General features: G+C 46.1%; 1 protein-coding gene across 1 annotated transcript in view; it reads left to right on the forward strand.

Annotated features, from left to right (window-relative positions):
• Positions 1 to 27,676, forward strand: part of LOC111156661 (bone morphogenetic protein 6) — a 147,959-nt gene that overhangs the window by 114,567 nt on the left and 5,716 nt on the right. Inside the window, exons 2-4 of the mRNA XM_022517690.1 lie at positions 4,916 to 5,108; positions 19,508 to 19,656; positions 20,295 to 20,492. Of these exons, the coding sequence (XP_022373398.1) occupies positions 4,916 to 5,108; positions 19,508 to 19,656; positions 20,295 to 20,492 (540 nt within the window). The remainder of the gene's footprint in view (positions 1 to 4,915; positions 5,109 to 19,507; positions 19,657 to 20,294; positions 20,493 to 27,676) is intronic.

Genomic DNA, 27,676 nt, shown 5'->3' on the forward strand with positions numbered 1-27,676 from the left:
GGGGGGGAGCAGGCTCCCCGCCGAGCAGAGAGCCCGATGTGGGGCTTGATCCCAGGACCCTGAGATCATGACCTGAGCCAAAGGCGGAGGCTTTAACCCACTGAGCCACCCAGGTGCCCCTCCTCAGTTCCTTGTTATGATGCCTCATTACCTCCATAAACTGCATATATCCTTTTGTATATTTAGTATTACATAACTTACATTTTTAATCCTCAACTAGTAACTTTTATTCCTTAGGACTGTGGTTCCTACTTGTTGGTCAAAGGTCCAGGGCTGGTCTGAAATTTCAGCTGGTATGGTCAAAGGCAGAAAGAGAGGATAGAGTGAGTTGTATAAAGCTAAACATATTTGATTTCAAGGATTGTATATGTTCTTCAATTACATCCTATTTTATTTGGTGTTAAGAGAACCTTCAGAAATGAGCATAGAGTTAAAATGATGCAGTTTGTTGTCTTGTTCTATTGTCTTAGCAAATGGCAAACAGAAAAAGTAGACGACCTTGTGTAGGGTCATTACCATTGAAAAATATTTTCTCTGGTCCTTGAAATGAAAAATTCCAGGAATTATTGCCTCAGAGAACACAGAACTGTATTCATGAGACAAACACCAAGGCTGGTAATACTCATGGTAGTGATTTCACTTGCTACCTTTTACACAGAATGCATCTCTTCAACTTAAACAGGTAATTTAGAGGAACCATTGATCGGCCCTATCTAAAGGCTCTTGAATAAATTTGAATTACTCAGCAGAGGCATACTCTAAGTCAGTAGGGCTAGAGTCTCAAACATCAGCTGATGATCACAATTAACATCTGAGTACATACTCTACCATTGACTATTTCATAGAGATTTTCTCCCCTGAATCCTCAGAATTACGATTATTGCCATTTAACTGATAACCGAGACTTTGGGTAATGTCTTGCTCAGCATCACAGAAGCCAGGAAAAGGGGAGCTAGAATTCAGAACCAGTTTGACAGCATGACACTTCATTGATGCTTGTTTTTAGTGCTTAATTGGCTACCACGTGTTGGCCCCACCAGTGAAAAGCTAAAATGCTAAGGGCTGCAAAATAGGTCCTGAGTGTTGAATTCAGAACTCAGCCCAGTCCCTTTCAGTACCTCTCATATTTTTGAATTGTCTTGAGATTAAAAGAGTCCAGAATCCTAGAGCTTGAAGGCGGGGGATGCAGAGTTCACTGGAAACATTACAGTTTTACCACTGAGGTCTTTAAATGCACACGTAGGCAGTGACCTAATGGCATTTCTTTCTTGTGTCCCTATGAGACATCAGCAAATACATGATATAAATTCAGTTGGAGGCAAAAGACTTTGGGGGAGAAAGGAGTTCCAGGCAAACTCCAGTGCACGGTGGCTGAGGCATTGTGAGGAAGAGGGAAGAAGATGGTATAGCTTCTGGCCAAGGGGCATAAACAGAAGTTCGGAAGACAGTGAAGGTTTTTTTTAATTTGTTTCTTGTTTTTCAGTTGTTTTTCTTAAATTAACATATAATGTATTATTAGCCCCAGGGGTACAGGTCTGTGAATCATCAGGCTTACACACTTCACAGCACTCACCATAGCACATACCCTCCCCAATGTCCATAACCCAACCACCCTCTCCCTATCCCCCTCCTCCCGGCACCCTCAGTTTGTTTTGTGAGATTAAGAGTCTCTTATGGGGGGGCGCCTGGGTGGCTCAGTGGGTTAAGCCGCTGCCTTCGGCTCAGGTCATGATCTCAGGGTCCTGGGATCGAGTCCCGCATCGGGCTCTCTGCTCAGCAGGGAGCCTGCTTCCCTCTCTCTCTCTCTCTGCCTGCCTCTCTGTCTACTTGTGATCTCTGTCAAATAAATAAATAAAATCTTTAAAAAGAAAAAAAAAAAAAGAGTCTCTTATGGTTTGTCTCCCTCCCAATCAGGAGTGAAGTTTTTGAGTGAGAGAGCTTAAAACGAGGGTGGGGGGCAGTCAGGCTCCTTAATCGCCTAAGAGATAAAGGAAAGGCAAAAGAAAATTCAGAATGCTTCCAGAATGCTTCTCAGTGGAGGAGAAGTGGGAAAATGCTCGTATAAAGCAGTGCATTCTAATCCATATTGTAGTAATGTGAAGGCTTTGAACTATGCTCCTATTTTCTCATTTTTAGATTCTTTATCTCTTCATGTTTGTCTGTGAGCATTTGCCAGGGCTCCTCCTTAGTCATACATACTGCCTCCCAGCATTTCAAAATCCTTATGAATTGTATGCAGCTTCCCCCCCTTCCTAGCAAGATGAGACTTCCCCTTCTCTTTCTCTTATCCTCTCCTGTCCTCCTTTTTCTTCTTCTGTCAGTTGCCTATTATTGTGTAACAAATCACCCCAAATCACAGGGGCTTTAAAACAATGTGCTGTCATCTCCCACAGCCTTGGGAAATGACTACACTCAATTGGGTGATTCTGACACAAGGTCTCTCGTGCAGCTGTAGTCAGATGCCAGCGGGGGTTGGAGTCCTCCAGCATCTCCACTGGAGTGGGCATCTAAGACGACATCTTAGCTAAAGGTGTGGTGCTTCAGCTGAAGTGGTCAGAGGCTGACTGGACTCTTCCCTCTCTCCCTTCATCTGTCTCTTCATGTACCATACAGCATTGCTACGTGGTTAGCTTGGGCTTCCTCACAGCATGGAGGTTCAGAGTAGTTGGACTTCTTCCATGGTAACCATCTTTCCCCCAGATAAGCATTCCAAGAAACCTAAGTGGAAGGAAGTTCAAAGCTTGAAAGTCACTGAGCACTACTTTTGCTTGGTTGATTGGTCAAGAGAAGGTCACAGAGCCCACCTCAGGGGAGGGGGATACCACCCAACAGTATGAATACAGGGAGGTGTGGTGATGATGCACTTCTCTACAACTAACTACTGCATTTCCAATTTATTGAAATTTGTTTACTTCTTATGACCAAAATGTCTTAAGTCACTGTCTTATATCTTGAGTCACAGCCATGATTTATGATTCCTTCTTTGTAGTTGTCATTTATATTCATAGCAATTGAAAGACTTCCTTGAGGAATTCTTATGGATTCTTTTGAATGAATCTTAATGTATTTTTATTTATTGATTTTAAAATTTAAGTACCCCAAAGGCCCTAAGGAAAAGCTATGTGACTTTTTTTCTTTTCTTCTTCTTTTTTTTTAATCTCTTTGGGAAATCAGATTTGATTCACTTTTTAACCACTGATGGATAACATATCACACTTAAAGGGAGATCAGTCGTAGGGAAAAGCGATACACCCTCATGTATGGGTGTCCTTCAGTGAACTCGCCAGCAAGATTGCTTTTCATGCTTAGCCATTAATTAGAAAACCTGTTCTTTTGTTGGGACTGAACCATGGTTTACTTTCTGGTTAGACCTTTTTTTTTTTTTTTAACTTTTATCAAGCTCTTACACAAGTCAAAGCTTATTTTTTTTTTTTTTACAACCCTCACGCCAAAAAGAGATAACTTGAATCTAAAAGATTTAGCATAGTCCCATGGCAGTTTCAGAAATTCTTTATTTAAAACCTCCTATGTATAGATGGCTTAACTTTCCTCAGCTTCTGCAAATGCCATTGAGGCCTTATGTTCTTGTAAAGAGTTATTGGCTTTTTTTCTTTTTTAAAGAAACTAAATCTCCAAAGCTTTTCTCTAGTGATTATGGAGAACAACATAAGTGGGAGAAAAAAGGGCAGTTGGAGGTAGCAAATAATTTGATTTTTTTTTTCTCCCCCTACCCACAGCCCTGGGAACACTCTGCCATGAAGGATTAGTTTGCTCATGAGATTTCACTGCGGTTGCCATTAAGAAAAAAACTAACAGGAACAGTAGGGCAGAAGTGTTTCCAAACCCTGGAGAAAAGAGTCAAGGATTTATGGTGGGAAGCAGAGCAGTCCTTTTTCTCTTTTACAGCGTTTATGAGGGAAGCTCTGAGGTTGATACCGCTTGTGTCACATAGGACTTGACATAGACCGTTGGAAGCCCGACTCTGAGAAATGGTCATTAGTGGGTGTAGTTTTCCATAGTGTGTCTTTGTGCAGGGGAAAGAGTTCATTAAAAAAAAGAAAAGATTTCAGACTCCATTCTTGCCCAGTTTTTAGAAAAGCATTAGAAAAAATAGCAAGGTAGACTGTTGGTCATTCGCTTCCACGTGTCTGTCCTCACAGTTGGGTTCTGCGATTGAGTGGAGGGGCCCCGGCCTCTGAGCCCGGCAGCCCTCCCTTTGTTCTGGGAGAAGGAGGGCAGTGTACTCTGGTGAGAGCAGCATTTTCTCTGAAGCTTTACCCTAAACTCCCCCACAAAACTTTCTACTGAACAGCAGGCAAAATAATGAGGACTCTTGGACCTTTCGGGCTGAGGCCGATGCGTAGCTCATTCCCTTCCCACCTGAGACCCCCCTCCCAGAGCTCGGCTCAGGAGCACCCTTGGTCATGCCAACTGCTTGATGGGGGGAGATGACCTAACCTGAGGGGGCCAGGCAGCAGGAAGGAAAGGGGGGGCCACAAAGGGGTCACCGGGGCCAAGATCACCAGGGACGTTCTTATTTATCCTTTCCTCCATTCTCACCACTGCCTTGGGAAGCCTTGTTAATTCCTGCCTCCGAAGGTGAGGAAAACCGAAGCCAAGAGTTTACATAATTTGCTTTCATGCAGCTGACTTCAACCAAGTATGTGAGGTATTTCAACCAAATAAAACCTAAGAATTTTATTTAATCCTTGGGTAAAATGAGGGATTTTAATCTCAGCCCGTCTGACAGCCCAGCCACTGTTGGTCCTTGCCCTCCTCCCCTAATCCCTCTCCTAAGCCATTGGTAACCGGTAAAATCCACTTATGAATGGAAATGGGGCAGCTTTCTTGAGGTGAGCCTGTGGCACTTAGTCCAGTAACAATAGTTGTCACTCTCTCTTGTTTAATCTTATAGTGGAGTACGAGAAGGAGTTCTCCCCTGGCCAGCGACACCACAAAGAGTTCAAGTTCAACTTATCCCAGATTCCTGAGGGTGAGGCGGTGACGGCTGCAGAATTCCGCATCTACAAGGACTGTGTTGTGGGGAGTTTTAAAAACCAAACTTTTCTTATCAGCATTTATCAAGTCTTGCAGGAGCATCAGCACAGGTATGAAGGCTCAAGGAACCCCAACGGGTGGGGCTGGCCCCCATTTCTCACCCTGCCATCATCTAACCCCGAGTATGTCTGTGGAAGGGCGTTTGGAGGTCAGGGGCATCGTGTGAACATGATGAGGGATGTGCTCTGAATGGTAGTGTTCAGCCAGCCAGACTACTTTTTTGTTACTAAAATGAAGATTTTCCAAATAGTTTTCCTCTCCTGAGCAAAGCCAATGGACAGTATCCACTCAGCATCCTTTGTGATCGGAGAACAAATGCCTTATTGGGGACAAAACATTTCCCTCCATGGCTCAGTGCCTGCTTTGAATGATGGGTGAGGGGAGCAAAAATAAACTCATACACGAGTGTCATGTAAAATGCTTACAAATGATACTAATTCAAGTTACTAGAAAGCTGTGTGTTTGCATATAATATATACACATACATGATCTAGTGTGTGTGTGTGTGTGTGTGTGTGTCGAATGTATCTATCTCTTCTCATTTGGATACAAGGAAACAATACGCTATCCTTCCCCATTGTGTCTGTAACAGTCTTGCCTTTGGAAATGAGGCCAGACTGTTTTTACAAAAGAACTTCAACAGAGTATGCTCTTGGGGCTGTCTACCAATAAAGAAAAACTTCCACGGAGGGATTTCTGGAGGAATAGAAGGGCCAAGGGAAGAACTATGGCAGCCGCTAGTTCGATCCTGTAGCACGCAGAAAGCAAGGCAGTGACCTTGACTTGTGCTTCGTATCTGGGGGTCAGTTCAGTGTTTGGGTGGGAACTAGCACCACTGCACTCTCAGTGCGCATGACGCAGCAGGTGGTGAGACAGCCTGGCAATTACATGAGAAATAGGCTGATAGCAATTAAAGGAAGAGAGCTCAGACAAACTCTGCAAGGGATTTGCCAGCTTTGGTTTCATGTACCACATCCGATTCTTGCTTTTGATCTTGGAAATCTGTTGACTTCCCAAGAATGTCCAAAGGTTGAGGAATGACTTTGGTTTCTCCTGGACTTAGGGATCTGTGTGTGGCTCTGCCACAAACAGGCACACTAAAATAATAACAAACATTAACTTGCCCCATAAAGGGCTTATTTTGAGAGCGCTGCCAACGTTTGGCCCTTGCGCATGTTCGAGCGTGTAATGAGGGAAACGGAGAAGAAGCAAAGACACATGCCAGACTTTGGGGACACGTCATGGTGTTGATTATAAGAACTGTTGGTTAGGGGCGCCTGGGTGGCTCAGTGGGTTAAGTGTCTGCCTTCAGCTCAGGTCATGATCTCAGGATCCTGGGATCGAGCCCCGCATCGGGCTCTCTGTTCTGCGGGGAGCCTGCTTCCCCTTCTCTCTCTGCCTGCCTCTCTGCCTACTTGTGATCTCCGTCTGTCAAATAAATAAAATCTTAAAAAAAAAAAAAAAAAGAACTGTTGGCTGTATGTGAGTTCTTAGTAGGGCCAGTTAAAGTAAAATATAGCCACTGTGGTATCTATAACTAACATTTCAGAATGAAGGGAAGGTTTTTCTGATGTCTGATTTTCACCCCTAAACAAAAGTATCATCAATGACTTAACCATCGAGGGCCTCTTTTGAAATAATAAATTAATCACTGATAGATTTTTGTCTTATTATTTCAGAGAGAACTGATAGTGGTGATTCGTTGGGCCTCTTTAGCCATTGATTTTCAATCTGCCTAATTATCTGTCCACTGTATCTGGTAAAAATAACCAACTAGTACCTTTCCGGCTCAGACATCGGTTTGGAATACATGGTTTTCTCTGTTCTGCAGGAAAGGTTTTTTAAAGTGAAAACACTAGATTAGGATTTTTTTAAACTATGGGATTTTTCAAAATTATTATTATTTAAAAAATAGAGCGAGCAGACTGTTTGTAAGGTTTATATTGAACTCCAGCCAAAACCGAACAGCTGCCTTGCGCTTGAGACGGTGGTGTCATACTTTCTGGAGGCCAGCAGTGAGTTCGGAAAACAAAATCCCAAACAGTCCTAACCTTTGATGACTCTGTCAAAGCAGAGTTGTCATTTCCCTGCCTTCTAGGACAGAAGTATCTGGCCACTGGATGTGTTGAACTTTTGTGCATAGGAAAGGGGAAATACGGGGAGGATTGGGAGAATTTCATGCTTTTAAAGGGCTCCAGGTTGGCCAACAGGAGATTTTCTTTTCTTATCAGTGGGCGAGGAGCCCAGGCCTCCTGCTATGCCCTGAAGTTCTTCCAGGGGCCTCCAGATTTAACTGCAGGACTCCTTCTGGGCAAGGTTTGATCTCCCCATCTGTACCGTCTTGGGGTATCCTGGCTAAAAACAATCCTCCCAGCTTGGGAAGAAACTCACTTGTCTAATCTGTGTGTGAGTGAAATTTGTAGTATTTGATGGATTAACTTAATGTTTGTTTGTTTTACAAAAATCGTTGGCCTCCTTGAAAAAAAAAAAAGGTTTTTCGATGCTGAGTCGTACCTCAGCTGAGGCAGAAATTAGGTGTTGGGCCTCTTGATAGTAAAGCAGCTAAGAAGCCTGACCCAGGGGGTGGTGAGAAAAGATTCTTGGAAGATTGGCCATAGCTATGAATCCTGCAGAAACATATTCCTCTTAACTGCTAAGAAATCACCAGGCCAGGTAAATTCAAAAAGTGACTACGTGAATAGCTGGTGCTTTGAGTCAGAACAGGGGAACATTGGATACTTCAGTCAAAACCTGAGAATAAGCCCTGAGATAAGACTAAATCGTGAAAAGATCTGGAGCACCCCAGTGAGCAGGGCTGGGTCGGCAACCCGAGAGCACGTGCGGTTAAATCAGAGTAGCAAAGGGAGTTACTATCTGGTGTTATAAATCATTGTTTTTATGAGGACACTGGTAGAAATTGGCATCTACAGAGCCCTTAGAGTTTGGGAAGAGTCTTCTGACATCTTCCCTGGCTAGGATTTAACCACTGACCCCGTCAGATAAGCAGGGCAGGCATGTTACCTTTTAGAGAATGAAACCTGGCCCATAGGAGTTTAGCCAAGTCCAAGTGTTGTCTGCTGTTTCCCAAAAGTCACCCCGATGACATGGGGTCAGTCCCAAGGTCAAGGTGAAGCACCAATAAAAGGTAAGCAATCCCCTGAGTGGACGTCCCTCATCTCCGTCTGCTTAGCTGGGATGCAGACGTGCCGAGGGTGCTTCTGTGCGCATGTGCAGTGAGATGGGTCAGTTGGGGATGCAAACGTGTCAGTTAGAATTCAGGCCCTGGTTCTTTGACTTACCAGGCTTTGCTTTTCTTTTTTAAAGATTTTATTTTTATTTATTTGACAGAGAGACATCACAAGTAGGTAGAGAGGCAGGCAGAGAGAGAGAGGGAGAAGCAGGCTCCCTGCTAAGCAGAGAGCCTGATGCAGGGCTCAATTCCAGGACCCTGAGATCATGACCTGAGTCAAAGGCAGAGGCTTCAACCCACTGAGCCACCCAGGCGCCCCTTACCAGGCTTTTCTATTGTTGATCTATTGAGCAAGCATTTACCTATTGTCCGCTTTTCTGGAGGAAGGGTATGGACAAGAAAAAGACTAGAAGAAAATGTATGCGAAAGCATTTGTACTTATTCCAAGTGTTATCTGTTTGTCCATTGACTTTACTCTGTTCTCCCCAAATTCCTACGCACTGAGCTGTCTGCAGCTTGGAGTTGAAAGGCTGCTCTGAATACCTTCAACCTGTATTTATGGTGGTAGCACGTTGCGTTTCAGAACATGTACTCATGATCTTTACCTTTATAGCACCTTTCAGATTAATAGTGCAATTTTGAGGCCTTTCAAGAATATCATTTTCATCTACATTTCTTGTTTGGTTAAAAACACTTTTACTGTTTCTTAATTGAATTTTGTATAATTAGAAGTCAAAGTCAAACAGCATCTCTTGAAAGCCAGCCAGAAATGTTGGTGTCTGAAAGATGGCCCTATTTGATACATGAATTAGCCCACTTACTTCTGCTAGTTTCGAAATTCCATTTTCTACCCTGTATGTTTTGGCATCAGCGTGGCTGGCAGTGATGGTCTGTCCTCTGTGTATATGATAACTTTCCTGCATTCTATCATGGTGCAGTCTGTGGAAGACCTGGAGAGCGAGAATTAATTCCCAGATTTAAAACTCAGTTCCTCCTGGTGTAAACAATATCACAGCCTACTCCTCTGTTGTCAAACAGGCAAAGTTTCCTCCCTCCCTCCCTCCCTCCCTCCCTTCCTTCCTTCCTTCCACGTGTTTTATCTTAACTTTATTATCTTTAGGATGTGAAGACCTGCATCTTTGAGTCAAGGGATCAGGGCAATGCTACGTTAGAGATGGACTTTGAAACCAAGAAGGATTTCCTTGGGTCACCCGGAAGCCCTGCTAGCAGAGTCCCCGGGAGCAATCGCAGACTGAATTATTGCTACACTGAATTTTTGACAAAGTTCACCATTTCTGAACTGTTTCACAAATAGAATGTAATTGTTTCAGGAGAGGAAATAACTGTCAAAGGGCAAAAACACATTTTTCCAGAATTTTTAGTTTGATAATGCTCCCCTGAACCATTCGCAGAGACAGAGGATGCAGGAATAAGTGAGGGAAGGGGAATGAGGATGAATTCAGGTTTGGACATGTTCGAGACATGAGTAGATGCCCCAGAGGCAGTGGGATATGAAAGTTTTTAGCTCAGCAGGATGAGCTAACCTAGTAGATATTTGAGATCCTAAGTGAACTAGTGAAGTTGATTAAGTAGCCTCGTTATGTAAGAATAGAAATACATAATTGACCTCATATCTTTTATTGGAAATACTATCTTTTTTCCATGCACTTCAGTGGCTTCTTTGTCGTAAATCAGGTGGCCAGGTATGTGTGGGTCTGGTCCCAAGACCTTTATACCAATCGTATGCTCTTCATTCTCTTAGTTTTATAAGAAGGCTTCATAACTGGTGTATAAATTCTTCAAATACTGAGACTTTCTTGGCTATTTATGGCCGTTTGCATTACCACATAAATTGCAAAATCAGCATTTTAATTTCTGTAAAGAAACTTGCTGAGCTTCTGATTGGAATTACATTAAATCTAGAGACCAGTTTGGGAAGAATGGACTCTTACTAATACTAAATGTGGTATTTATTTAGGCTTTCTTTCACTTTTCTCAGTAATATTTTGTAACTTTTATGTCTTGAATATTTTTACTGGATTACTATTATTTATGGATCATTAGAATATTGTAGGTTTTGAAGATTTTTTATGTTATTATAATAGTATTTTTAGCTTCTAAAAATTTCAGTGCCTGTTTTTGTCCACGTATAGAACCTTCGGCTCAGGTCATGGTCTCAGGGTCCTGGATCGAGCCCTGCATCGGGCTCTCTGCTCAGCGGGGAGCCGCTTCCCCCTCTCTCTCTGCCTGCTTCTCTACTTGTGATATCTCTGTCAAGTTTTTAAAATTTTTAAATAAAAATTTTTAAGTAAAAAAAAAAAAGAAATAGTTGATTTTTACATATTGATCTTATATCCAGCAACCTTGCACATTCACATCATTATTCTAAAAAATTTTTGTGCAAAATTTTGGAATTTCTATCAATATAACCATGTCACCTAGAAATACCAGTTTTAGTTCTTCTTCTATAATTCTTATATATTTTTTTCTTCCTCTGTTTTTCTTGTTTTAGTGTGCTGACTGGACATTCAGTTCAATTTTGAATTTGATTCAAATTTTTGTTTCAGATTGGAAATCCCTTTCAGATGTTGAATCTAATAGGAGAAAAATTTAATATTTTACCATTAAGGATGATGTTTCTTAAAAATTTTCTTGTAGATACTCTTTATTAGAATAAATAAGTTCTCTATTTCTAGCTCACTAAGAGTTTTTTAATATTAGAAATTGGTGTGGAATTTTATTTAAAAAGTTTCTGATCTTTTTCCCTGAGTGTTAATGTGATGTACTATATTAAATGATTTCCAAATGGTAAACCAACCTCCCATTCCTGGGACAAGCCTAACTTGTGATTTATTATCCTTTTTATATAAGGTTAGATTCAAGGATCATGTCTGATAACTCTGTTATCTGGATCACCTATGGGTCTGTTCCCATTTTCTATTTGTTCCCTTGATTTTTCCTCATTTGGTTTTATTTATTTGCATGCCTGATAATTTTTTTAAATTAAGTTCTGGCCATGATCTATGGAAAATATATATAGATGCTGCTATCTCTTTCCAGAGTGGATTTCATTTTCTTCTGGAAGGCAGACAGAATACAGGGTGATCGCCTCATTCTTTTGTTCCAGTGGGGTATTTAAAGATCTGTTAAGGATTATCTGTTTCTGGTTTTTCCTTTTCTCCTAAAGTTTAGCCCTTTTGGGGGGGGGGGGGTCTCAGCTGAAGGTCTAGGATGTTTACCAGAGCTCCTCTTCCTTGGTGGGCTCTGAACTCTAATTTTTAAGTCACCAGCTTTGAGAAACTGCCAGAAGCTCTGCTTAGCTCTTTGTCCTCTAAGCAGTTTCTTTCTGCTTGTTTTCTCAGCTTCCTACTCCATGCATGTACAGCCTAATATTTGGCAACTCTCTCAGATGGACATGTTGGAGTTCCAGGCAGCCAGGACTTGAAGAGCCAAGGTCCAATAGGAAGTGAACCCAAACTTCTGTGAGTTCACTTTTATGCAGCCCCTTTCCCCTGGGATCTTAGCCCTTCAGGTCCAAGCTTCCTGAGGCTCCAATTTTTGTTCCTAGCCAGTGATATCACTCCAAGCTGTAGGCTGCTGCTCCTTTCTGTTTGATATTCATGCATCATGCCAAGAAGGATCAAATCCCCTGAAATGAAAAGGCAATACAAAGACAATACCTCCATGTATTTTTCTTCTCTCTGTGGTCTTGACCCATCAAGTGCTGACTATCTTGGTTGCTCTAAGATGACTACAAACAGGTTTATTTTTTTAGTTGTCCTTAGTGGGAGTGTTAGTTTGATACACCATAACCAGAAGCATATGTCTTTGAAACATGAGATTTAAAAAAAAATTTTTTTGAAATCTTTGTAGTGAGTCCCCACAAATATTGATATGTGATTCATTAATCAAATGGTGTAGTTCAGGAAACAAGACCCAAACCTGGCAGTTGATCCCGTTCCAGGATCGGAGTGAGTAATTTCCTTAGAATAGCGTTTCTTGTGGATTGATCACTCAGTAAATACTTGTGGATTTTCAGTGCTGTTTGCTGAAGTGAAGCAACATGAAGCTTTATCTTCACTGAGGTATAAGTGAGATACCTGAGACTGTGTTCTTTTTTGAAGAGAAGGGCAAATTTGAGAAAGCCAGGATGGAAGAACCTTACTATAGTTGGGACAGAGGGAAATCAGAGCCTTTTATCGCTGTGCCCAGCCACACCTGTTTCTCTTTCTGTATCTGGCTTTCCCAAGTATGATCCTTGGGGACTCCTGAAATCTTAGTTGCTGATTTGATCATCTCTGGCATGCTCAGTGTGGGCCTCAGGCAGGCATTGAGCTTTTCTGTATTTGTTCCTTCGCCCCTGAAAAAAGGGATAATACAACTGACCCACAGCTTGGGTTATGTAACTAGTTAGTTTTGTCCTTTTAGTCAAATCCTATTATACCTAGAATGATCTACCTGAAATTAAAGCAGAAAGCACAAGCAGCTACCAAACCTTATTCCTTAGCCTAAGTTCTATTCTTTGCAGAGGCATAGTGTGGAAGAGAATATCACAGGGAGGAATTAAGGTTATCATGAAGAGGTGTTTACACTCAAAAGAATGCTGCATTTGGGGGAGAAGCGGTCAGGATGTGGTAGGCAAGAAAGACTGTTGTTTGGGGACTGTTTTCCCACTTGGTAAACATGGAAGAGAAGAGAAAATCCGGCTTTATTTCTGGAAACTAAGCCTTCTGTAGTATTCCTTCCCAGAAACAGATTGCTCTAGTCACGTGCGTCTTCTTACCAGGATATCCAGCCTTGTAGGAGGCCGGCCGTGGTGGTGGCTAAGATTATCTTGGGAGACATCTTTTTTTTTTTTTAAGTCCCAAATGATCAGCATTTTTCTGTTTTGTTTCCCCATATTGTATAGGATATGGAAATGTAGGATTGGTGATGAAAATAAAACATAACAGTTGCACATAACATGTTGAAAATGTGACAGAAGTTCTGTCTGTCTTTGATCATTAGGGCATGTCGGAGCACACCTCAGTTAAAGAGAACATTGTTTTGTTTATGTGGCCAAAGAGGTCAGGTCAGGTAGCGGGAATTTGCATAAAGGAACCCGCTTTCCCCCTCCCTCCCTGTCTTGGACACAGAGAAGCAGGCCTTCTAACAATACTGCTGCTTTGGACTTGATCTTCCTTGTGATTCTGATTATTAGTCTAACGTGATAACTCCCTGAGGGTAAGGCCAATCCATAAAACAATCAAACATTTACTTGTGGAGCATTCTACATTTGTTTTGCACTATTTGAGGGAGAGGAACAAGAATTCCTGAGAGCAGTTAGCTTTGCACCTGAAGTCTAAAAACCAGGTGAGGGTAATACTAGTCATATTCAAGGCAGCCGGGCTGTGCTGTAGGTCTGGGGGCTCTCACAGTGTGGTTCCCAGACCATCAGCAACAGCATCACCTGGGAACCTTAGAAATGCAAATTATCAGTCCCCATCTCGGAAACTCTGGGGGTGGGCCCAGTGATCTGTGTGCTAACAAGTCCTCCAGGGGATTCCAGCATAGGCCGAACTGGAGAACTACTGCTATGATGACAAAAGCCTTGGCAATACTGGAGCCGAGGTGCCTGGGTTCAGTTCCCTGCTCTGCACTTACCGGACTATGAGCAAGCTACTTAACCTCTTTGTGCCTCAGTTTCCCTATCTGTAAGCCTGTGACAGCATGAATGGTATTTACCCCCTATGGTGGTTGTGAGGAGTTAGCGTGATTACAAGCATCCGTGTAGGAGACACCATGTAAGGACTAGCTAGGTTCATATTCTGTCCGCGGAATGATTTGTATTCGTTCGTTGAAGATGAAATATTCTATACAGAGCTAAGGTAACTTCAATGTTTTTTTAAGTTTTTAAATTTTTTATTAAATTTACTATTAGCCCCAGGGGTACAGGTCTGTGAATCACCAGGTTTACACACGTCACAGCATACCTTTGACACTTGAAACATCTCTTTATACCATGCTAATCCTTGGGGTGACAATTTGTTAATATCAAGTGGCATAAAATCAATGAGAGCTTAGCTAATTATATAGTAATAATGTGCCTTTGCCCTTTTTACTCAAATCTATGTGTGGTCAGCAGCGTACCCTGACTTGTGATGCTCTATTTTCAAATTTCCTATTCTTTCCTATCCTTTTAGTGGTATACATTTAAACATAATCCTTTATATATGATACATCATATAAGAAGAAAGTAAAAAGGCTTGCTTTCCTATCTAATTTTCTTTTTTTTTTTTTTAAAGATTTTATTTATTTATTTGACAGACAGAGATCACAAGCAGGCAGAGAGGCAGGCAGAGAGAGAGGAGGAAGCAGGCTCCTTGCTGAGCAGAGAGCCCGATGCGGGGCTCGATCCCAGGACCCTGAGATCATGACCTGAGCCGAAGGCAGAGGCCCAACCCACTGAGCCACCCAGGCGCCCCTCCTATCTAATTTTCTAAAACGATTGGCTTTTGACTTCCATTCTCTTCGAAATTTCAGTATGCTTCATTGCATGAAGTCGGGGCATCCTTTAATGAACGTTGTTCTATATCTTAGTGTGCCCTTAAGTCCAGACACCAACGGCAAAGGAATGTCCTGGAGAAATAAAGGAACAAGACCACAGACTCAACCTTATCAAATATCTCATAAGGCTGCTTGCTTCAAACATATAAATTCCACTTCATCAAGAACAATTCTTTCTGAGAAAGTGGTTTGTAGTAGGCAGAGCTGCACTTTGTCAAGGGCAGTGTGACCTTAATGGGTGCCATTTGACAGGAAAGACCCAAGCTGCCCACTAGGAGCTCAGATACTTCCTGCTTTTCTCCAAGGGTGAAAAGGAAAAGGATCCACTGTGTTTGCCCTGGTGCTTTCTGCCTCTCAGCCTGATGGGAGTATCACCTACAAGGGCAGGTGCTTTGGAGGCTTGTACTGGGAGGGACCACATGGGGGGACTTTGCCCACCCACATAAGTTCTACAGGTCTTATGAGTGACTTGCTGCTCAGTCAACTCTAGCCCCAGAGTGAATTTCTGAAATTTGCTAGAAATTTCTGGATTTTCTAGAAATCTCTTGTTAGACTAATTGTTAACAACTTAATTTTCCCCAGGGAGATAACAGTAGGAGGAAACTCATGTCCTCAAGTGGGAGAACACCGAACATAAAATCGCTGTGTTCTTGAAGATAGAATGCATATTCATCCTGAAACATGAGGTTCTGTAAGTTGGTAGAGAAAAAAATAAGCAGAAAATTCTTTCAAAGTCCTTTTTCTGGTCTCAGGATTTCCTTTCATGGTATATTAACTTGAGCATGTCAGTCATGCCAGTAGGAAGATCCAAATAATCCAGTTGTGGTGGTCACTTGGGCCAAACCCTGAAATTCTTTACCCACTGGTGTATAAAGATGTTTTAGCTGAGACCACCAGATCTTGACGTGCTTAAGTGAGATTTAGAAGGGAACATTTGTTGTTTTTTGGTTTTTGGTTTTTTACATGGCAAGATCAGGTATGTCTTATTGGAGGCTGTACTTTCATAGTCAGGAGATTATGCTGGCTGTACATCATGGACCCAAAGGAAACAGATGTGGGTCAGACCTGACCTGTTTCACCGACTTGCCATGAATAGTGTCACTTAAACACCTGTGCTATTGGAAGCATCGAGGGGGAGCCAATGAGGTTCCTTAAAGCTATCATTCTGTCATTCTTTTTTTTTTTTTTTTTTTAAGTTCCTCAGGCTGTATGAATGCATGTTGGTAGTGTTCTCAGGCTAGGCAGAGAATATTCTGCGTGGGAGGAAGAGTAAAACAAGCCTGGGAAGCTCGCGGGAGTTCCCGGCCAAGTGGCCGACATATTCAGTCCCTTCCTACATGTACCTTTCACCCCTTCCTACCCTGGCCTTAACAGGAGAACCTGCTGTGATTTCCAATCGTGTGCCAGCTCTGAGTATCTTAACATGGTTCTGTATCCAGCTGATGTTGGCATCTGTGCACGGTGGATTTGATCCCTTGCGTTATCCCAAGCTCTCATTCAGGATTTCCAGCCTGTGCCCTGTGCTTTTCTGGACTCTGCTGTTTCCACAGGTGGCAGCTAAGAGTGTGGGCTCTGATTGTAGTTCTGGTCACCCCACTTAATGCCTGTGTGACCTTCCTACACCTAATCTCTGTAGGTTTCAGCTGTAGGAAAGAGACAGTAATAGGATTTGCCTCTTTGGAGTCCCCAAGGAATAGAGAGAGGTTCTTGGTGCATACTCTAGCTCTCCTTCCTTCCACGGACCCCAGCATCCTAGATTTCATAAACATCAAAATCTGAGCCTGCCTCACTGCTGGTGAGCCACAGTTTTTCATCTTTCCAGGCTCAGCGGTCAGCCAGCATTTGCATATCCCTGTGGTCTCTTGGGCACGGAGGACCAGTGTTCTTGTTGCACAGCCAGGGAAGGTGATGGGGAAACAACACAGACGTCCCGGGGACCCAGCGTGACTCAGGAGCAGGCAGGAGAGAAAGCCAGGCTGCTTGCATCCACGAGTCCCCACTCACCCTGCGGATTTCATTCCTGCCACCTCGTGATCGGTCCTCCTCCTCCTAAGCACCTTCCCCCTTTACTCCAAGTTTGGTTTTGGATTCACATTTTCCCCTTTAATTCATGCCCTTTTCTCCTTCTCTCTGTTTCTCTCCTTTTTCGGACCAGGGACGTTGGTCCTACCCCGCACTTTCTCTTGTAATAGACTCCCATTCCCTTTTCCATAAACCCTACCTTTTTCAAATAAAAGCTCGTTCTAGCTTTTTGTACGAGCTCTGCCACAGTCCTATGATGCACTGCATTTTTCTGCATCCTCGTGACAAGTCTTTAAGGGTTGTCCACCAGGTGCATCCCCCAAGCTCTGTCAAGAGTGACAAGTGACCCCCTTTACGCAGGCGCAGCTTGGCTCCTTGGGATTCTCAGTGCATTTTCATTCCAGAGGGGCCCGTGCTGCCTTCGGGACCGGGGCCACTTCTCCCAGTGTCTGTGTTATTCCTGGATGAGGGTCTTCTCCGAACTTCCAGAACAGAATTTATGTCTTTTTATATCTTCACTTCAAAGCTTTGGCCTCGCAGTCCCCTCTTGCTGTTTTCCACGAACACCCCTGCCTCCCTGCTCACAGTTACCTCGGTGCCGGGGGGTGGGGGGTAATTTGTCAACAGGAGGTATGACACACGCACGTCGTCCAAGAGCGCTTTAAAGATGGCCAGCCTCCGTGGGGCACCCCCGCAGGCTCTGGTCAGCAGCTGAGTAAACTCCTTTTCGCTGTACCTACTGTTTTAAGCTTGGAAAAGATGACACTAGAGCTGCCTTCTAACTCCAAGCCGTGTAAACAGGAAAAATTGTTTCCCCCCAGACATCTGAGACGTTTAACTCTCACGTTTCGGCACTGGCCTCACAGATAGTTGATGGGGTAGAGATAAACTGTGTTCACTTGCCACAGGTTGTCTTTCTTCATAATCTCACACGGCAGCGTGATGGTATGGGAAACGGAATCTGCTGGCTTCTCTTCGCTAGCTAGTTCTCTCACTAGCTTTTGACCGTAGTCACACAGTTGTAACCTCAAGTCTGTGTGAGTCCCCAACCCTACAATGGGGATCATGATATTCGACCCACTTTCAGGTTGTTAGAAGGAAAGCAGAGTACATGAAAGTGCTTTATAACCAATTTTTGTGGTTTTTTAAAAAAAGATTTTATTCATTTATTCATGAGAGATAGGGAAGGGGAGGTAGAGGGAGAAGTAGACTCCCCATTGAGTAGGGAGCCCGATGCAGGACTTGATTCCAGGGCCCCAGGATCACAACCTGATGCTTAACCAGCTGAGCCACCCAGGCACCCTGTACCCAGTTTCAGTACACAGTGTTTGTATTGCAATGCTCGTCTTAAATGCAGTGTTCTGGTAAACTTTCAATCCTGTAAAAGATGGCACTAGAGGATTTGAATCTTCCCATGGCCAGAATGGTGCCCTGCCCTGCCCTGCTTGGGAATTCCCTGCCATTTTCTGTCAGTGACCCTGGGATGTCAACTCAGATTCAGAGTGTTCCTGAAACACACGAAGGGGACCATCTCCTGACACTGCTCTATCATCACATGTGTGGGAGCAGGAAGAAACCCGCACTCCATCTTCTTGCGAATCCTAGGGTTCCGTTAGCTGAAAACTGTAAAACAGAACCAAAACAAAGATATAATATAACTACGGCCTGTGGAGCCCAGTGGAAGGAATGGATTCTGAGTCTGCCTACAAACCCCAGCCACGGCTCCTATCTGTGCTGGGATGACGTTTGTTGTTGTTGTTGTTGTTGTTTTAAGTTCCACATGTGCTAACACTGCACATGTTTATTTATTTTTTTAAAGATTTTATTTATTTATTTGAGAGAGAGCACAAGTGGGGTGAGGGGCAGAGGGCAAAGCAGGTTCCCTGCTGAGCAGGGAGTCCAATGTGGGGCTCGATCCCAGGACCTGGAATCATGACCTGAGCCGAAGGCAGACGTTCAACCAACTGAGCCACCCATGCGTCCCTGGGATGAACTTTAAAATCACTCAACATCCATCCACAGCTACCGCATCCCCACGAGAAAGGAGCCCGCACGCAGCAGGGACCGCTCGAAGGCCTTAATTAAAAGCAAGGATCTGATGATTACCCACAAATACGATGTGGCTTCTTGTTTCTCTTTTTTATTTCACAGGAATTAACATGTGAAGGTTGTCAGATCCTCATTTTATAAAAAGAAAAAATTGAATAAAGCCACAACTTTTTTTTTGCTCACGAATCCTATTTTAATATTTTCCTAATCCTTTTTCTCATGCCTGCTCCCTGCCCTGCTCCCTTTTTAGAGTTTGTTTGCCATTAAGTAAGCAATAGTATGACTTTCTTTCTTCCTCCAGCCCTCCCTCCACTGCCCCCCACCTCCTTCCTTATTTCCCAGCAAGACTCGGCAGGCACAGCCATAGCAAGGCCTTTGACGAAGTTGAGGGATCCACCTAGACTTGGGAGAAGACTCATTTCTGGTCTGGGCTGCTCCCTAGCACATATGCCTCTCCACACTGAGTCATGCATGTGTCCTGGGTGTCCCATGAGCCAGAGCCACAGCAGGGCACCATATGTGGTGTCTCTTGGGTGGACCCGATCCGACATTGGCATTTTCATTCTAAGGCCAAGGCAGGACAGAAAGGATGGGCCGAGAGGGTGGTGTGTGCCTCACCAAGCAATCTTTTCTTCCTTTCAGAGACTCTGACCTATTTTTGTTGGATACCCGCGTGGTGTGGGCCTCAGAAGAAGGCTGGCTGGAATTTGACATCACGGCCACCAGTAATCTGTGGGTCGTGACCCCGCAGCACAACATGGGGCTTCAGCTGAGCGTGGTGACTCGGGATGGTAAGTTTGCCAGAACCAGTGAACAGTGCTCATCCATTCCATTTGCAACAGTTACAGTAGAACCCTGGTTTCTGGGGGAGACCACAGCCCCGGGATGACCTCACTTTCTGTTCTTTTGTAACTACTACTAGGAAGCAAGATCTCTCCCAGAGGCCTGCAGGAAGGACTTGGAGATAGTAGGTGATCTGAGTTCCAGGGGCCACTATAGGAAGATGGCTTGCAGGGGCAGGGGGAGAGGAGACCCTGTCTGCATTCTCACCATTGGGTAGGGGGCAAGTTTGCACGAGAACTCTGCCAGCACCCCCTCCTCCTGTAGCACCAAAGCTGCCAGGCCAGGTCCCCACACCAGACCTCAGACGGGGCACACTCTGCCTGTAAAGTCCATTCCCCCACTGGTTGGGAGGCACATGAGCAGGAAGAATGGTTGTGTAGGGCAAAATGTATTGGGAATGCGAGGCCTGGGAGTTCACTCCTTGCTTTGACGCACGCAACTTCGGAAGGAGTGTTTTGATTGTGCTCTGAGCATGCGTAGGGCTCCTCCCTCATGCTCACTCTGTGATGGGCACTTGGGTGGCCAGGGAGCTGCAGGAACCCGTTTCCAGGCAATAAAGACAGCCATGCTGTGGTTTGCATTCAAGGACTCACCATCAACCCTCGAGCGGCAGGCCTGGTGGGCAGAGACGGCCCTTACGACAAGCAGCCCTTCATGGTGGCCTTCTTCAAGGTCAGCGAGGTCCACGTGCGCACCACGAGGTCAGCCCCTGGGAGGCGCCGACAGCAGAGCCGCAATCGCTCCACCCAGTCCCAGGATGTTTCCCGGGTCTCCAGTGCTTCCGGTAGGTTTGGGTGGAGCCCATGTTCTCAGGAAGCCTGGGGAGTTGGTGGGGAGGATGCATGGGCCTCAGTGAGAACAAGGACGTGTTGATGATGTCAGCCCAACAGCTTCTGCCCAGAAATACAAAGACTCACAGGTACGTCACTGTGGCCACCAATTATCTAGCAGGGTTCCTAGGGCTGTCAGCGGGGACCTTTGTTCTCTGGGGACTGAGTCCACAGGCTAGAGATGTCCTGAGTGTCTGGTTTTCCGGAAGAACACCCTTCCATTTGATAAAGATTTCTCCAACTCCTCTTTCATTCACATAAAGATCCTGAGAACACCCAGATTTTCTTCTAGTTGGTGTGATGCCTGGGAGGTTGTGGCATACAAACCCACTTTGTGTACTTGCGTAAGAGGGACTCGTACTGGTCAGTGCTCTTGGCTGACAGTGATGGGAGGTCCGCTCAAACAACCAGCTCTGAGAGATGTCGTTGGTTCGTGAACTAGGAGGTCTAGGGGGATAGCTTTAGGCCTGGCTACATCCATGGGCTCACGTGGTGTTAGGAATCTCGCTGTCTCTTCTATTTTCCCTCGTTGATGGCATTCTCAGAAAGACCATCTCCCTGGGTACTCAACCTCTCACTGTGAAGAAGCATCTCCATTTTAGGTTCTGACTTAATAAGCCATTTCTCTTACGAGGCTCTCAGCTGGGGGGCTCGAGGACCTGCCACCCAGCATGAGGTGACATTTTGCTGCTTTTGTCATCCTGGTGTTTCTTGGAAACATGCGTGGCACAGCGTGGGTGTTCCTGTATTTACCACTAGAAACAGTTGGGCTTTAAAAAAATAAAAATTAAAATTAAAAAAAAAAGAAGAAGTGATTGCTTTCCTTTATTCTCTTCAGAGGAAGTTTGCTCCATGTCTTCCTTCGGGGGATGGCTGGCAGTAGGCTTCAATTAATTAATGCGCTGTGGTCACTTTGGTGCTGGGGCCCCAGACATGAAGGCAGCTCTTAAAATGTGGGTTGCTTTTTTAAAATTGAAATTTCATTTGATTTATTCATCACCGCTTCCTCCAAGTACACACACCATATCTTGTAATTGGGAAAACATGTCTCTGATTTTGATTTTTACCCGTGTCATCCAGTTGTTCTCTTCTGAGTCCCTTTCCACGTTTTTTTTTTTTCCCTCAGTTTGATAAGTCTCAATTAAACATGAGCATTAAAGTTGATCATGTGTGTAATAAGAGGCAAGTGTCCCACCTCCACCTCCCAACCCAGTATTTGCAAATATGCTTTGCGCCTTCCGGTGGTGCTAGGACGGAAGAGTTCATGACACGACAGCTACCTCTCACCTCACCTGTGCAAAGGTCCAGAACCAGCCCCCTCACCACCACCACCACGACTGAGAGAGTATTTACCAGGAAGGGACCTCCTCACTCTTATTGCTTCAGAGACCCTCTCTCAGGCCAGAGAAATTGGTCAGGGTAGGCCCACTGAAGAGCTACTTTCTATATTTGTTATTTTCTACCTTACTTATCCTTGCCATTAATGGGAGCAGACCGACAACGGAAGAGGTTGCTCCTGGAGAAGAGAATTCCAGAGAGAATTCCAGAAGAGAATTCCCCAGAGAGATGGGTCGTTCGGTTTGTGCCTTCTTTCCAGGCTACCATGGGACCGGATGTTGCCGGGCCTCCATGGACCGGGTAGATACGTCCGAGACAAAACGTTGTGGTCTCTGGTGTGACTCCAGGCAGGACTTTTCCTTCGTCAGTCTTCTGGAAAGAGGAGATTCCTGGGCCTCTGCTGCCCCCCTTCTTCCACAGTGTTCCCAGGGAATTAATATTTCTCTGTCAAAATCACGGCCACCGGAAGCCCATCAGAGACCATCCTGCATCTGGGCAAAGAAGTGAACATAATCCATCAAGTTGCCTGTCATCAAGGTGAAACATGGCAGGGAAATACGGGGCTATTTTTGGAACCGAGCTGCAGATGCCTGGGCCGGCGGGCAAGGCCACCACGAGGGAGAGGCCAAGAGCCTGCGTCCCTCCGCCTTCCCCACCACCCACCAGAATGTGCTCTCACATCTGTACTTGGCCTTCAAGCCGGACTTTGCAAACACATGCACCAAAGTGTGGGTTTGGATCGAAGGCGCCCTGGATGGTTTTCACTTACCCTCGTTTCTCTGTAGCTGTCTGCTCCCAGCAAATGATGGATGTTGGCTACGTCGCCCTTCTCCAGTGGGCTCAGATGTCATCTGGACAGTATTGTTTATCGCTTTTGCACATGTTTTAAGAGTCATGGTCCAAACTGTGGGCTGCATAGCCCTGGTAGGGATTCCAGTGAATCTGGCAGGTTCTTTCTCAGCCTCCATTTCTACCAGCCAACTACCCTCAGGTCTGTTAGCTCTCACGTGCTGGTCTTTCTGGTTACTTCTGTTCACCCTCTTCGAGAGGAGCTTTCTCTCGGGGTCCATTGCTTCATCTTCGGGGGGGCCTGTGACAAATGGTCTGAAGGGATGGTTGCATTTGGGGGGTGGGGGTGGCTGTCGAGCTACCAATCGAGCTGATTTCCCAGGATCTTTCCAAAACCTGGCTGCGGAGGGAGGCATTAACGCCATGTCAAGTCCCTTGGTGAGTCTGGGGTTCTCTGTCAGGTCAACCCGCCGGCTGCCAGCACTGTGACTTGGAAGTGCTCTTTGTTTTGGTAGATGACAGTTTGGGATTTGGGAGCTTTTCTGCCACTTTTAACAATTCCTGTAAAGCTAGATGTCCTTCTGGCCTCTTTCATCCTTGATGTTTTTGTGGCCACCACGCACCTCTGCCAACCATCTGCAAACCAGCGAGTCCTCGTGACCCTGCCTGTCCTTTGGAAGGAGTCCTTTGTGGCTGCCGATGCTGTGTGTTAGCACTGCAGAGTCCTTGCTCCGTCTGCCTCTTTCCAACCCACCCAGACATGTGTCTTTAAGGATCCTAGTGGGGACAGTGTGGCTCTGGTACATTTAGATAAGCTCTTGACCTTGTTGATGGCTCAGCTCTTCTATCTCTTGAACTTCCCGATCAGGACCATTGAATATGCTTCCAGCCAAAGAAAGGCAACCAGACCTCATCGTTTGCCAAACAGTGGTTTGGGAACTTTATGATGACTGTGAAATCTTGCTGTAGGTCTCCGGGAACTCCAGTCAGTAGGCTGGGGGACTCATTCTGACAGATCAATTTTTATTTGGCCTTCTAGCTGCTGACAGGTGTCCCCACTAGGGCAGCATGTGCGTACATGTGTTGGCAGGCCAAGACTGAGGGGGCTGACCCTCTGGGGAAATCCAGAGCTTGAGAAGAAGGGATCTGGGTCAGGGTTTTGAGTTAGCTGTTTACGGTTCTTCAAAGGAATTGGGAATTGTCATTTGTCGTTTTTGATCTTAAATTAAAATTTTAGGGCCTGCAGCTTGGCTTCCAGATGTCTTGGTCAAGAGGTAGAGGTTTGTTCAGAGCTTTCTAAATGAAATCAAATCTTAATTCCCCACAGCTGTGGTGGACAGGCATGGCATTCGTGATTCAACAGTTAGAATCATTTCAAACTCCGTATTTATAATACTCGACTCTCATTTGCCATTAAGCTCCTTTGGTATTAAAGTTATCAAGGAGTCATAGGTTCCCTCTACCCCATCCCTCGGTTTACCCCTTATGAATGTACTAATAGCCAGTAACGCTGAAAGGCAGTAACAGGCGTAAAGAGGAGCTGTAAGAGGCCTAAATAATTCACCAACAGCCACTAACTCCCGAGATGGTGTCGGGGGCAGGAGACTCAGTCTAGGAGGGAACAGGGAGAGCCGAGGTACTTAAAGTATGGGGAGTCTTGGTGATCAGTCTTTGAGAGAAGCCTCTGTCTGTTTTCAAGATACTTAATCTCTGTATTCTTTTTTTGTTTTTAAAGATTTTATTTATTTATTTGACAGAGATCACAAGTAGGCAGAGAGGCAGGTAGAGAGAGGGGGAAGCAGGCTCCCTGCTGAGCAGAGATCCTGATGCGGGGCTTGATCCCAGGACCCTGGGATCATGACCTGAGCCGAAGGCAGAGTCTTAACCCACTGAGCCACCCAGGGGCCCCAAATCTCTGTATTCTTTGATAATTAAGATAAAGGCTGAGAAGAGGCCAAAGTCTACCCAACTTAGCACAAAGCAGGAGATCTTGAAATCCCGGCCCCACAGAAGAACAGGACCTCCCTATTGTCTAGCCATCCAGGTTGTAAATAAGATCTAGATTCTGAAAATCCACCTCCGCGCCCCCCAACATTTGATGAGATTCTTGACACCAGAACTCAAAACCTTCCTGGGGTTCCACAGTGTCCGGGGCACGAGGAGCTGGGCGTTCTCCAGCATAGGCTCGATGGCCATGTTGACTCCATGGGTTGACGGGGAGAGATGAGACGGGCTGAGCAGGCTGGGAGATTCGGAGCGATCAGTGAAGACAAAGGTGCCCTTCTAACAGCTGGGTGTTGTACTTGGCTCCATCATTCTAGGAGAGAAGGGAAATCAGAGTAGTGAATTGTTTTCTCTAGAAACAAGTTTGCTCTGGGAGGACTGTAGCCAGGGCTCAGGAAAACTGGCCCTGCCCCTCTGCAGAAACCCTCAGGCTGGCAAGGTCGCCACTGGCCTGCTGCCTCCATTCTTCCTCCCTCTCACCTGGTTTCTTGTGCTTGCCTTGACTTTGTCCCTTCTCTGCCCTCCTCCCCTCGATGGTCCCCCTTGAGTCAGACTCATTCCTCTGAGACTGTATTTCGTGCCTGGGAGCCATTCTGCAGAAGTAAGCCAGCCGCGGGGCGACCCCTCCTAGCCTATGGCTCCTTTGTGCTCCACTGCGTGCACAGAGTTTCAGGAGGGCGGATGCCAGGAATGCTGGATGGCATGTGCCCCTCCTGTTGGGACAGATCAGATGTGCGGTACACAAGGCCGCAGCCGGGGGACAGGGGGGCAGCGAGGAGGTGAGACAGACCCTGGACGGTGAAGCGGGGACCTCCATGGGCCAGAAGAAGGGGCCAAGCCCCGGCCAGTGGGTGAGTGAAGAGCTGTGTTTGGTGGGCCCGGCGGCACCACCGGCCTCCAGCCACCCACCCACCCCCATTCCCTCCCAGCGGGACTCTCAGATGCGGGAGTGAGGTAGTGTCTGAAGTGCGCGGACAGGGCAGGTGATCCAACCACGGGACTCCAGGTGAGCCTGCCTCCACACAGCTCATTCCGTATTGGTTCCGCACATCCGTGAGTTGTTCCGACCTTGGTCCGGATGAGACAGCAGGTAAGGACCTGCCGGTGGGGCCCCAGGAGAGCTCCGCCCCAGGCGTGGGCGGAGGCGAGGCCACGCCCCAGCCGGAGGGTTGGACGCACCACCCCTTGCAGGTGTCAGCGACCAGTGCGGACAGGGTGGCACTGGTCGCTAGTCTGGCCGGTGGGAATGGATGTGATACTTTCCGTACTGCTGGTTTAATGGTCCAGAAGGCCTGGGTGAGAGGCAGACGTCCCTTGGCAAAGGGTGAGAAGAACACACCGTGCGCTGAAGCCTGTCCCACCCCCCGCCACCCCCGCCCACCTCACACCCCACCCTGCCCTGCCCCTCCCTGCCCCTGCCCTACTCGTGGTCCTCACTTCTGCCTGTCCATGCCTCTCTTAGGACAGAGCCTGGAGGGTTTTGGCAAGGGTTCTTCACTTAGGGGAAAGACAGGTAGGGCTGTCTTGGGGCTTTAAAGGGGCTCCCTTTCCCCCAGCGTGGCGCTTCTGACACTTCCAAAGCCTGAGAATCTATGGCGAGGGAAAAATGTATCTCTCCTGTTTGAAAGTAGACTAGGGAGCGGCCCGTATCTGGTTATGGGAGAAATGAATCCCGGGGCCTTTTATGATTGTTCAATTTTGCCACCAGGTAACCAAATTTTTTTGTGCCCCAGCCTGTCTGCGGCGAGGCTGTGCTTGTCCCGGTACTCAGGACAGCCACCTGGGGCCTGGTTGGGCTGGGCCTGAGTCCCTCTTGTCCTGCCCCCTGCTCTGGGCCAAAGAATCCCATGGAATGAGTGCAAGCCAGACTGTAATTTCTGCGTTCAACTTGGAAAAAGTCAGATTCTTTGGAAAAACATGTCTCGGGTCCCAGACCAGCCTTCACCACATCTGCATCCTGGGGAGGGCCAGGTGGCCCAAGACAGGCTTCGAGTGTGAAGAGGGTGACAATGCACCTGTGTGTGCGCCTCTCCTCTGCTTCTCAAGTTCTAGAGGCTGCAGACTCAGCTGGACAGCAGGGAACTCGTTTCCAGGAACTCTGGCCTGAGGGTCTGAAGGGGGCTCCCACTCCCTAGTGAGTCTCCTGGGGTGGGCCCAGGGCCACCTGTGAGTCAGACGGAGGACCGTTGCCCTTGAGGATGTTGGTGTCAGCCTCCAGCCTATTGCTCTGGCTGGCTGGTTGCTTGGTTCCTTCTGTCCAGCAATATGGCTTCTCTTTTCTGCCTTCCCCTCAACTGGTGAACCCATGTGGACAAAGCTGTGTTGCCTTCCTTTATCCCACTGAAGCAGATGTCTTCCTGTCACTGGCCCTATCCAGACCATTCATCCAAACAAGTATCAAGGGGCCGGGGTGGGAGAATGTTTTTCTGCAATCTGTCAGTCCTTAAAAAAAACACACAAAAAAACTGTGCAGGGCAGTGGCATTCCACTGTGGAGCCCAGGGCGCTGACCCCTGAGGGGCACACACAGGTATTTTGAGAAGCACTGACCTTCACAAATATTTACACGCTCTGTGCCACACGTAACGTGGACTCATGAGGAAACCTAAGTGTGGCTTGAAAGTGTAGGAGGAAAGACAGCAGAGTTGAATCCCTCCCTCTCCTCTCTCTGGCCCCAATCTCTGCTTAACAACAAAAACGCCAGTGTCTAGCTCTAAAAGAAATAGCTGTTCTTGCAGAGAAGGTTCTCTTTGTTGAGTGTTGAGAGAGTTCAGTTTGCAGGAGGCTCACAGACAGAACCGTCGGTGCAGGTAAAAGCTGTGTACTTCTCGGGGCCATCTTGATTGGTCTTCTGGTGGCTGCCCCCATCCTGAACCTATGGAGAGATTTGGAAGTGTCAGGCAATCACATGGTTTTTCTAGCTCTGCCAGGATATAATATTCCTTATCATAGCCCACTGCCCCTGTCCACCGACCTGGGAAGGAAAGGTATCCTAGAAGCCCCTGCCT

This window comes from Enhydra lutris, unplaced genomic scaffold (assembly GCF_002288905.1).
Source record: "Enhydra lutris kenyoni isolate GAN:26980312 unplaced genomic scaffold, ASM228890v2 scaffoldscaffold48, whole genome shotgun sequence".
Classification (NCBI taxonomy): Eukaryota; Metazoa; Chordata; class Mammalia; order Carnivora; family Mustelidae; genus Enhydra; species Enhydra lutris.